Source organism: Amphibalanus amphitrite, unplaced genomic scaffold (genome assembly GCF_019059575.1).
Source record: "Amphibalanus amphitrite isolate SeventyFive unplaced genomic scaffold, NRLGWU_Aamphi_draft 000649F_arrow, whole genome shotgun sequence".
Taxonomy (NCBI): domain Eukaryota; kingdom Metazoa; phylum Arthropoda; class Thecostraca; order Balanomorpha; family Balanidae; genus Amphibalanus; species Amphibalanus amphitrite.
The window spans coordinates 43,608-56,448 of NW_024882143.1; the positions used below are offsets into that span (position 1 = coordinate 43,608).

A 12,841-nucleotide genomic window follows, 5' to 3' on the forward strand; every position below is an offset into this window, starting at 1 on the left:
CTAGCTGGCTTGGCACCAGAAAACGGCATCGTCATCGTTATATGATAAGCAGCGCACTTGATATCCAACGGTGACCCAAAACAGCAACATTTTTTAGTTTGACCTGACCTGGAAGGTTAATGACTGACCTGACATATGCGGTTTTGCCTTTGGACGGCAGAGCAAACCCATGCTTCATTATCCTTTCCTTCCAAGCAGCCAACTGCCAAGCTAACCGGCCGTCCGGCCCACCACCGCGATATGGAACAACGCTGGAGTGCGCCATTTGCCTGCGGCAGTGCCCCACCGCGCCGGGGCTGTTTGACAGGTCACCCGCACCGTGACCTCGCCACCCCCCCCCCGCCCACCTCCCCATCGGGCCCAGCTCGGTAGTGACCTCTCCTTGAATATCACATGGACTCGACTAAGGCTCAACGCCATCTAGTTACGTCTGGAGATCCTTACAAGATCCACTGTACCTACATATCTTGGTATAAACTTTTGCTCTTGTTAATTTATGGGCATAAGGTGATTTGTATGCGTCATGCGCAGGGCTGCGGAGTCGACAGATTTTCGGTGACTTCGACTCCGACTCCGGCTCGGGTTTCTAAAATCGACTCCGACTCCAACTCCGACTCCGGTCACAACTGTCGACTCCGACCGACTCCGACTCCGACCCCGACTCCGACTCCGCAGCCCTGGTCATGCGTGAGTGATCAGTAGCCACACATTTTGTAGGAAACTATTTTTTAATGCAACTAGCAGCACTTGCATTGCAATAGCTGGGGCTTTACACTTCAAATAAATGTTTGAGACGTTGGTATTTGCCATTTTTTAAGTCTGTCGTCCACACTGCTATTTTTTCATGTGGGTTGGACTGGTAGGTACCTGTTAAAATTAATAAGAGACATGCAGACCAGTCACTGATGACCAGAAATCTATAAGTGTTTCGGCTGTGCTCCGTCCCATGCTGAGCGTCAAACGCTCATATATACAGAACCACACGATCTGACGTGCCCACCTTATCTGAGGCATCGCGGCCGGCGGAACCGCCCGAGTGAGGCACGGGTGAGAGGGGCACGCCGTGTCGTCCGAGAGCCAAACCGCGCGGAAACGTTGGCAGATCATTCTCTGCAGCTGCGCTCTACATCCAGCCCGGAGCTGGCCGCCGGGTGGGTGGGTGCCGCTCCGCCGCTCCTCTCCGAGTATCGGTCGCTGCTGCTGCTATGTGGGGCGGCCCGGCTCGCGACTGCACCCCTGCGCGGGCGCGCCGGCGCCGCCCCTGCCGCCGCCGCTGCGCCGACGGCCGCCCGGCGGCGGCGGCGGCGGCGCGGCTAGTCGCCGCAGTGAGTGGTGGGGTGAGGTGTCGCGGCCGGCAGCAGCGAGCGGCCGACACTGGATGTGACTACAGACACAGGTGAGAGTCGCCAGCCGACAGCGGCACAGTGGCGATGGCTGTCGGCGGGCTGAGTCACATTCCCCTGTCTGATATCGGCCCGATATTTGTGTGACACCCGTGTTGCCGACTGCTGAAGGTCTGATGCCCCGTTTTGGCGGTGTTTTATTTTAGCGAACATGCCGGCGGTGGACGATTTGCCGAAAATGGTCAGCCTGTCACCGGAGCCCCTGGCGACGATGGATGACAAGACCAGCCTGGGTGGGAAGGTGCCGGAGCCGCTGCAGCCCACGCGCAGACACAACCTGGTGAGTCGGATGACGCAACTGCTCGGAGAAAACCCTAACCCGGTGGTGATGGGTCCCGTGCCCCTCGCACCATCCGATGGGGCAGACAAAATAATTTTCAAATATCGTACACTTCCATTACATCATTTGAGGCGACAAGAGCTGGCTATTTGCCCAAACAGTACCTACAGCACTGTCTAATGTCTATCCGCCCGGCCGCCCGCCGACCGGTCCGAGTGACGTCATCAATGTGGGGCGCCCGGCCGGCTAGAGCTGCAGCTTACGGCATGTTTGGAGTCCGGCCCGTGTCGCCACCAATTGTGGATGGAACGCGTCCAGTGAGGGTATCGATGTGCGTTATTCTCTGAACGGAGAAGGCGCCGGTGGAGCTGCGGGCTGCGGACCAATGCACAGTGGGGATTTTTCCGATCTAGCGCCTATTAATTCAAAAAATATTTTTTGGATTTTGGTTTATTTTTTGTGTCAGTAGGGCTAAGAAATGTCTGAATTTTTCATATATGGCATTGTTTTATCTGTATGTCCACAGCAAAACTAGGAAAAATGCGCCCAAAGTTCACACTCATGCGTGATTACTCAATGGGCTCAGTAAGGCCCGAAAGTATAGCTCAATTTCATTGTCCTGTCCTGTTGGTTTTAATCTTGCGAGGTCTTAAAGTTGCATATCGTCTGAAAGGCACCTTTATTAGGAATGGAATGGCAAACAGAAAGTATGCCACAACCTTACTAAGGTCACAAAAATGCCCTTTACAAAAAACCCTTACAGACACCATATTGAAGGAATGGTATTCCAAATAAATGTAGGAAATCAACAATGTTCTCCACACTTTTCCACTCCGAAATATATCCTATCGAATTCGCCACTTTCTTCTGCACAAGACAAGGCCTAGTTTGGCTGCCGAAACTTGCCTGAACACGGAATATTCACATTAGAGTATCTTAACACCCCACTCGAGGAGCGCTAGGGCAAACAGCACGATATAGGTATGTTCCGGACATAGGCGAATAATTTTACTTCGTGATTTATATGATGCATATTTTCTGAGACACATTCATTAGGAATAGGATGACAAGCGTAAATTATACATACCGTAACCTTATTAACCATCGCACTTGTGGGGAGGGGGAGGGGGAAGGGGTCGGATAAAACCCCATGGTTTTCCGCAAATTACTCGCGCAAAAAGCGGCCGATCGCGCCGAAACTTTCGGTACCCTCGAGATCATCAATTTTACATCTAACCTAAAAATTTCATGACTCTGACCCAACTGACCTTTGACCTGTGGCATATTTCTCGAGACCATGTTTGGCCGGAATCGCGATTTGGCGTATGCCAGCTCACATTATCCGCGGTTTCCAGTCTTTTTGTGGTTTTAAACGTTCAAATATGTGAAATGATGTTGGTGCCATGCATAATGGTGGGTGTCAAGGTCACGTGAAGGTCAAGTCAAGGTCATTGACCTTTTGATGACCTTGGTTCACTTTTTCGAGTTTTACTTGTTTCTAGGGTAGTTTTTGGTGCTGATTTCGATTTTAGCAGCCATTTGAATATTTACGAAGTAGTTCTAGTGCCTTCGTTCCATGTTACGAAGCTATCAGTAGTAGGTTACACTTCTATGGATGGCCGGCAGGACGCCTACTAATTGATCTAACCTGACCTGACCCGACCTGGCCTAAATGCATAAAGACATCGTCTGTGATCAAAACTAACATGAAATTCGTGATCAGCACCCCAAAATACCCCGTAACACCCTAACTTTGCGAAGTTTCAAGAGGTCTCGATTTCACAACTTTAGTTGGGTCATTAAACTGACTTGGAAAGTCAGCTTATGACCTTGGACTTTGAAATTGGATATATTTGGCCTAATTTCGTCATAGGCAGCACGCTTGACTTTTCCGCGAAGCTCTAGGACACACCAGCCAACATCTGTGCACAATCTGGCTACAATTCTACCTATGGTTTGCCCTCTACGAATAAATACGTGCTAGATCGGAAAAAATCCCCACTGTGCAATGGGATGACGAGCCATTCGTTCAATTTACAGATTCATTTCTGATTCCGCAGTTTGGGGTGATCAAGTAGGTTTGGTACTTGGTACCCAGGGTGCTATTGCTGTAATTTTCATTTGCAACATTTTACGTATACCTAGCATGTTGTTTTCTGTTTTCGGAATGTAATTTAAATAATCTGATGAGTTAGGTTTGAAATTAACTTCCGTCACAAATTGATATTAGATCCTCAAGGGCGCGGGAACTACGTTCAGACTGGGGGGGGGGGGGGGGGGGGGGCACACCACAATAGAGATCAACCTAGGGTACCCCCAAATCTAGTTTTCTCACCGGTTTTAGGCCACTTATTTTTCATCCCTTGGCTTTTTCAACAAAAAAAGAAAACATTTGCAAAACAAGTGTGGTATTCCGTCTCAAAGCTGTGGGGGCATCGCCCCCACGGCCCCAGAGTTGGAGGGGGGGGGGGGGGCAAGCTGCCCCCACTACCCCCCCCCCCCCGGCTCCCGCGCCTATGTAGATCCTAGATAGCCGAGACGGATGTCATTGCGATTCATGGTAGGATTCTGCGTTATAAAGGCCTAATGAATTGCTGTGTAGTGTGTACCTACATGTAGAATCTACATCAGGGGTCGGCAAATAGTGGGGCATGCCCCCTTTGGGGGTAATGGAGCCCTTTCGGTGGGGGTAATGAGGGATTTTGAGAAAGCCTATCTTTTTAGAGTTTGTAGCTCCAGTGATGGAGCCATCGTGACTGTTGCATCCCAGGGTTCAAAGATTAGCCCAGGCCAAAGGCACAGCACACATTGATTAGATACCAATTTTCACGTACCTGCTCGCCTCACCATCTCACCCCTCCGTACAGTCGTACAAAAGCAGCTGCAACTTTTAACCGTCGCCCGTCTGTTGGCGTTTCAACAGCCGCTAACGTAAGGGGGAGGAGTCGATCGGACCCCCGCGGCCTCTCGGACTCTGATATGGAGCTGTGCATAAAAAAGACGAGCGTGCTACCCGTGACAATAGGAAGCCGCTGCTGCCCATTTTTAAGGTCCTTGGTCATTCCGTCTCATTCAAGAGGGCAATGACAAGTGTCGAGAAAATCGGGACCCGCTATAACTTCTTGAAGTGAGATTTTATGGCTCAAGATGATCTCCAGGAAAAGCTCATAAGCCAACGGTCATTATGGGTCCAGACTCAGAGGCCAGTTTTACCAACAGAAAAATAGCCGCCTGCCGGAATTTTTGCCTAAAAATCGTTTCACATATGGAGCGTAAACGGTAAAGCCCTATCCGCTTACGAGCCCATCGCGTTTACGCTCCGTATGTGAAGCGGTCTTGAGGCAACAATTCCGGCAGGCGGTTATTTTTCTGTTGGTAAAACTGGTCTCAGGTCATGATATTTTCCGGGCTAATAAAAAAAAGATGGGCTCGAGGGTACAATTTGGTCGTGATCCAATGCCTTTTACGTGAGCTTTTAACGAAAAACCACCCACCGCCCCTATACGTACAGTGTGTCTAAAAAGAATGTACCGTCGCCACTACGTGGCGCTGGTGTCGCGAGCCGGTAGTTGGCTCAATCCGCACCAGACCACACATTCCCAAGCGCTAGGTGACAGCTGCGCAGCGGCCGGTAGTAGCGTAAGCCCGAACCTTCGTGACACGACCCCGGGGGGGGGGGGGAGGGAGGGGAGCGGGCGGGGCAGCGCGTGTAGGGAGGGGTGCTCCAGCAAGCTGGCAGTTGTCGCGGCCAAAGGTCAAGGGGTCACACACCAAGCGAACGGACGCTGATGTGGGTTCGTGGGGATCATGAACTTGTGTGTGGTAGGTGCGTCTTGCGATGCACGGGTGATACGCCAGGTCTAAGCCAAAGGATTCAGGGGAGAGCTGAAGAAAAACATCTGGTCAACATATGGCGAATAATGGGCCCAATCTTACCAATGCCGTGAATAGGCGAAATGCCGTGAATGGAGCCCATTCACGGCAACGGCATATTACCAATGCCGTGGATAGCTATTCACGCCATCTCATTCACGGCATGCAGTCGATGTTTATCCACGGCATTTTGGCAGTGCTTTAACATGGGCAGTGGCACAAGCTGCCGCGAGAGCGGCAGAACAAACGCAAATAATCAGCTGTTTGCGCTGTCGGTGGCCGATCCATTCACGCCACCTTTTAGTGCCGTGAATGACGGGTGTTGTGAAAGGGATAGGTCGTTGGGAGGATGTTACTATGCAATATTTGACACTATTATTTTTTTTAAAGTAAACAATTCTTCATATAATACCCTTGACTTCTTAGAGCGACGATTATACGCATAGTGATTATTTAAAAACATGTATTTTCCAGGGATACTCAAATCCATAAAAATAAACATGTTTATTCATTATATGGTCTTATTTTTCAAATCCATATGAGATCGTGGAGGCGATTTTAGCATCTGGGCCCAATCATACCAATGCCAAACCCATCTATATATGATATAATATGGATGTTTCAGTGTTCACCCCGTCCGGACGTCTCACAATCATCCTTCATGATTTCTAAATAAATATTTAAAACAATTAAAAACCGTAAACTTGTCAAAAAATTATCAGCACAGCACTCACAATGCATATTTTACCACTTTTTGTCTGACACATGCAGCTACGGAGCATGCTGTCTTCATGCGTCTCAATCTGACTTCTGAACTGAAAGCCTTTTTCTTGATATGCTATGGTTTTGAGATGTAGACGGGTTTCTTCAATATTTTGAGTAATTCCTTTTGTTATCGTGCTCGTAAAAAGCAGCAAATAAGGCTATAGCTTGAGCTGGCCGGGTACATGTACCCAAAGTTTAAACTTTACGAGCTGCATTTCAATTGCATTATTCCAATGTCTTAGAAACAACAGCGGAGCTATCACTAGGTCGTTACTTCAATAATTTTATCTAAAAATTGTTGCAATATCTTAACAGCAAGCAAATAGAAATGATGAGCAGCGAAACGAAGTTGAAAACTAATCCACTCGATTTTTTTCAGCGCGAGAATGTCCTCGGGGAAGTTTACTAGGCCAGTAATCCGCTTTTCAGGAGAATTCTTTAGGCAGGCTTTAGTTTTTCATAGTTTGCTATCACGGTTTCCACAAATAACTTATCCTTCACACATATGTATGGCTCTAAAACAAATAAACGCCCGACAAAACTTTAAATAGAGAGCTATACTTGTTCACAAGCAATACGCTCAATTTCCGATAGCGAAGGTGACAAGAATAGGGTTGGGACCTATCTGCATGCTCTGTATGTTTTGGTAAAATAAAAAAGCTCAGAATTTTTAATGATTTAATTTAAAATCACTTTGTTAAAAAAATGCCTAGTTAGTTCAGAAATTAATTATTTGTGGCTGAAAACAACTTGCTTCTGATTGGTCGGGCTAATCATGACGTCACATGTAGGTATATAACTGTCTGTATATTTGGCGCAGTTGAGACATACATTTTCTATGTATTTTCCTATGGTAAATCGGAGTGATTGGTCGTGTTTTCAGTGTCTCTTTATTTTGCGCTGGTATTGCGTGGCTAAGAAGTTTTATCAAGAATGGCATATACTAAAATGTTCCTTTAATAATGGAGCTTCAATATCTGTGAGTTTTATTGGCAAGCGAAAACTGATTTCGCTGTTATTTTATCTGGAAATGACTCATTTTTTTAGGTCAATATTCAAAATATTTTACGGGAACAAGTTGGCACTTTTCTTGATTTTTGCACTCAAATCGCGTGCGATTTAACTGTATTGGAACTTGCAAAGAAGCTTGGTGATTAATTAACTGTGTTGTTATGGCACTGTTTGCAAAGCATGGATAATGAAACTCTGCCAAAGACTTAGCTACATAGCAATGCCTCAAGTAATACGCAGGAGGGACAGAATTCAGAGTCCGATCGAGAAGAATCGGTGCAAATGCTACGAAGACCAGGCAGCTCTGATACAATAGCTAGTCGTCTCACTACTCTCACTCCATTAGACCAGCTGATTCCTGACAGCACCGACTCGGATGCAAAGATGGAGCTCATCTTCCAAGCCAGAAACCAGTTCTTTGATGGAAGATGTGATGCTGCCTCTGTCTCTGCTTTGTTGGCCACTTTGGACGGGGCGGAGCTCCGCTCCTTGCGTGAGCGGTTATTCGCCTGTCATCCAGAAATAGTTCCTTCGTTTGCTGGCCGTTCCCTGATTAGGTGCAATACGGGGAGCTGTAATCAGGGAAGTAACTTTCCATATGAAAGGGGTGCAGGTGCACCCCCGTCCCCCATCCACTAGAAGTGCACCCCCATAGGCTAAGCGGCGCCCCACACGCCGCCCCACACGATTAGCTCTAGAGCAGATGGCGAGGGTGATTTCTCGGCTACATTCCATCTCGGCGTCGTGATGCTTGTGGGCTTGGAAAGCGTCCAGTCGTATGTAGGGTAGTGTAGTGTAGGGTGGGTTGAGTTCAATAAGGTCCTTACATTTGAAAGGTTTGAACAACCCGCAATCAGCACAACATACCACAAGTTAAATAAAAAACTACCAAACTCCGCCCAACTAATATTAATAAACATTACAGCCAAACTAATGGCCTAAATAAAAATATATCTCAAATCCTAACAGTTATCGCGGGTGATGGCGCCATGAGTTGCTATTATCCAAAACAGATGCAAATAAACATGTTTGTATGTCCTATGTATGTTTGTTTTAAAAACGTTGCAGCGGCGCTGGGAACTGCAGTCTTAGATCTGGGTATGTTTGGCATCTGCAACTCTTCATATATGTACACATTAACCCTATTTCGGACGGGGAGACCTTTCAGGATTTTCTTGTACAATTGCCAAACGCCGCGAGACATTCAGCTCATATTTGGTGACTTTTCCTAAATGCTCATTGCGCACATCTCAGCAAAAAAAAAAAAAATGCCGGGTCAGGTCAGGTCAGGTAACCAGAGCGGGTTTGTTGACCCCACCTCAGAAAAGTTTGCAAACACGTCAGAGCTTGAGTTTTTCACGAAGTTATTTCCTCTCATCAAGTCTTCAAAACAGTACCTGCAGTATGTGTCGTTTGTATATTTCAGAATTTTTGAGCTGTGACCTGAGGTTAGGTCAGAGTCGTGACCTTTACATTGCAAGCCTATGGAAAAGTATTGAAATGCGACCTGCACCTCGAGTAAACGAGTCAAAACCACCCAATTCTTTAAGAATTATGACAAATTATCTTATCTGTAATGATCCAGGTGCCATGACAGGGACACCGGAGAGGGTTATCTGAGCCGAGATCATGTGAGGTGATATCTACCATATATCAATGCTCACAATACTTACAATATTGACAATGCTTTTGCTTACAACACTTACAATACTTACGATGAGACCAGCAAGCACTCTGCCGTTACAGTTCTAACTTCTGTTTCGAAAAACGACGTTACACACATTCGCTGCCAGCATAACATGTATTGTTTGACAGTAACAAAATACAATTGACATCTGAACCCCAAACGGACCGCCATCCACTCAAATTTTATAACCCTGACCGGTCAGGGGGCGAATGGAGGTCATTTCCTGGGCATTACACTCAGCCCTTGCACAAAATATCTCACCTCACAGTGATCATTACAACAATAGCACCGACTTGATAGTGGATTTCAAAGTACTTGCATCAGCTCTTCCTGCTATTGCAGACGATCATCTCCTCAGGGTAATGTTGTTCGGGACATGAACGAAGATCGTTTTCGGAGTTTCATAAGTGCTACTGCAACAGCCTGGCACAAAACAGGACGTGTACGCTCTTCTCTGCACTTTGCCCTTCAGTATATCACAAAAGAATTGTTTAGAATCCATCTTACGCTTCTTTCACAGTCTCCCTTGCCACCGTAGGGCGTAGATAGATTGCTGTTGCTGGTAAGTTAAGGCACGGTATTAGAAATTAACTCGGTTCTCAACGCCTTAAGTTATTTTCATAAAAAAGAACAAATAAATGATCAATAAGATGACAGGAATGTAAACATTTTAATCGTAAAGTAGTCCAAATATTGGAATGAGCTTTTGCTTTTCAGCATCCTCCGATTCATCATCTTTATCATTTGAAAATTCGAGGTACATAAAATGTTTATCACGCGCTCATGTTAAGTGGGAATATAGTACACGGCAGACACATCAATTTTTGACACTGAACATTTCATCCATAAATGTTTTAGCATAATTAAAGGTAAAAACAGTGCGAATGGCAGAGTGAAGCAAACAACATCTTTCACCCATTGATATAACATGTAATCGTGGTGCGCCAGATGCGCCATTATTTGTCAACCGCAGAAGGTGACATGTGACGTAACAGCATCAAGAGCATCTTTTTTCAAGAACTTTTCAAAACAAGTTTTCTATCTTTCTTCCCCCATTTCTCTCAGCTTATTGATTTTATGAGGCAATGGTATGCACCATAAATTCTGTGAAAATAGTTTGATCATTTTCATGCAATCTTAAAAATCGAGTTCCCAACCCCATTGACCAACCACGTTGCGTGTTTTCTGCTGGCGCTGAATTGTACCGTGGGCAAAATGCCGTGAATAGAAATGCCGCGGCACGGCATTGGTGAGATTGGGTAAATGGAGTGCCGTGGATCAGCCGCCGTTGTAGGCATCCACGGCATCTGCATTCACGTCATTGGTAAGATTGGGCCATGGTGCTGAATAATGGAAAGTATGGGTCAATGCAAGCCTTCATGACTATAAACAACTTTTCTGAGGACGCAAAGGCCAGCATTGAATAACGATATCCGGATCGAAATTAGCAATCATTTATAATTAAATGCCGAACTAATAGCGCTGCAAAACCCTCCTAGTAAATTGTCAAGTCGGATTATACTCACTTGAATTAAACTATCCTAAATAAAATTGTTAATTAACTTTCTAACACTGACGTTCTTTATCATACGATAAGTATGGGGTTAACCAAGATCCAGCATCTTCCGCGTTCAAACAATCACCTGTAAGGCTAGAACATTAATGGCCAGGCAAAAACATGGTCGGGATTTGATTAACCGGATTATAAGTCGATTATTTTTAGTCAGGATTTGATAAGTCGGATTTTTTTTTTACGCCAACCGCATTTTTAAGTCAAGTCAGGTCACTGATCAATGACGTCATAAATGAGCAGTCCTAAAATGAACTGTGTGAAACTGTCCTAAACTGTCCTAAAATGAACATTTTAGGACTGTGCTAAAATGTTCCAACTTCGCAACACCCTCAGTGCAGAGCTTTCATAGGGAGATGAAACTTACCTACAGGATCTTATAGTATGATCGAGAGGTCTCACAACTTGTATAAATGTATATCTAGGATTTTCTGAAGGGTCGCCTGAGATCAGGTCAGTCTCTCACCATTAAAAGTCAGGGGAATATGGAAATTGCTAGTTTGGTCCGGAAATGATATACAACTATCTCAAATTCTCAAGCACACGGAATCGTGATTTCATGCGCTCCTTGCAAGGTCTGATGCTTCAATTTTGCTTTGTTGATCTTGCGTGACGTCATTTATCACGTAACTAAGGCTATCAGTTTTTCGTCAATAACTCCCGATCAACTAAAGCTACCGAGTCGATAAAGCCACTAATGGACATGAAAAGACCTGCCGAATCGATTGATATGCAATATGACCTCCTTAGACCAGCTTCGTGACCTGACGGGCTGTGACCTGACCTTGACCCGAGGTTAACACCTTAACTCTCGCCCGTATTGGTGTTTTTCCAGCCTCAAACGTATAAGGGTCCGTTGGACCCTTGCCGTTTCGCCCCTGATCGAGCTAGAGCTTCGCGGAAAAAAACGAGCGTGTTGGCCGTGACGAGAGGAAGTCGAAGATACCCAATTTTAAGGTCCTAGGTCATCGGTTGACTTTCCAGGTCAGGTCAATGACCCAAAAGTCGGTGAAATCGGGACCTGTTAGAAAGTCGTAAAGCGTGGCTGCTATGGGGTTTTCGGGGTGCTGATCACGAATATAATGTTAGTTTTGATCACAGATGATGTCTTCATGCATTTAGGCCAGGTCGGGTCAGGTCAGGTCAGGTCAACCAGTAAGGGTATTCGTAGTAGGTGGCAACCGCCTCTGACAGCTTCGCAACATGTTACGAGGGCACCAAAACTACTTCGTAAATGTTCATATGGCTGCTAAATTCGAATTCAGCTCCTAAAACTGGCCTAGAAACATGTAAAACTCGAAAAAGTGAACCGAGGTCATCAAAGGTCAATGACCTGACCTGACTTTCCGGTGACCTTGACACCCACTCTAATGCATGGAAGCAAGATCATATCCCATGTTTGAACGCTTAAAACCACGAAAAGACTGCAAACGCGCCGCTAATGCGAGCCGACATACGCCGAATCGCGATTCCGGCCAAACATGGTCTCGAAAAGTAGGTCGCAGGTCAAAGGTCATTAAGGTCAGGGTCATGAAAATTTCAGGGTGGGTGTAAAATTGATTAACGCGAGGGTACTGAAAGTTTCGTCGCGATCGGCCGCTTTTTACGCGAGTTATTTGCGAAAAACCGAGGGAGGGGTCCGTTCGACCCCCCCCCCTCTATACGGGCGAGGGTTACAGGGTGGAAAGTAATTACACGAACATGTATTTTCTTACAATTTCGCCCGTCAGCGGAGATTTTGCATGAGCGCTGGCTGTTATGGAACATGACTGGTCGTGTTTGTTGTCGCCTCATCTAACAAAAGTGATCTTACTTTGAAAAAATGACTTGGAAGGTCTACAACACCTCTCGGCTTCGAGTGGTGCTGACGCCATACGCTGCTCAAGACCGAAATGGGCAAAGAGCTCAATTTGAAGTTGCCAGGGAAAGCGTTTGTGATTATTTTGGCTGGATTGGTGCGGAAGGGACTCGGAACGGTCTCGGCACCAGCATTACTCAATTACACCTTTGGTTGAAGCATAATAAAACTTAAGAGGACTTAAAAAGCAAAGCCGTTGGCGGCAGTAAAACCTCGGCGAATTCAGGCGCCGAATGGGTGGTCACCATTTCCGCGACCAAACGACAACAGTCGATCCGAAAACAGGCGAAATGGTTTACTTTGGCCGGGTACCCGATCTAAGATATCACGATTCATACATAAATCCGTGAAAATTCGAAAATCAAGCCGTACAAACAATCGAGATGGCCAAAAT

At 46.1% G+C, this 12,841-nt stretch overlaps 1 protein-coding gene across 1 annotated transcript in view; it reads left to right on the forward strand.

The window, feature by feature from the left end:
• The first annotated feature begins 1,279 nt into the window (after positions 1-1,279).
• Positions 1,280-12,841, forward strand: part of LOC122363959 (segmentation protein cap'n'collar-like) — a 93,978-nt gene continuing 82,416 nt past the window's right edge. Inside the window, exons 1-2 of the mRNA XM_043333839.1 lie at positions 1,280-1,396; positions 1,550-1,683. Coding sequence (XP_043189774.1) covers positions 1,555-1,683 — 129 coding nt within the window. The 5' untranslated portion in view covers positions 1,280-1,396; positions 1,550-1,554. The remainder of the gene's footprint in view (positions 1,397-1,549; positions 1,684-12,841) is intronic.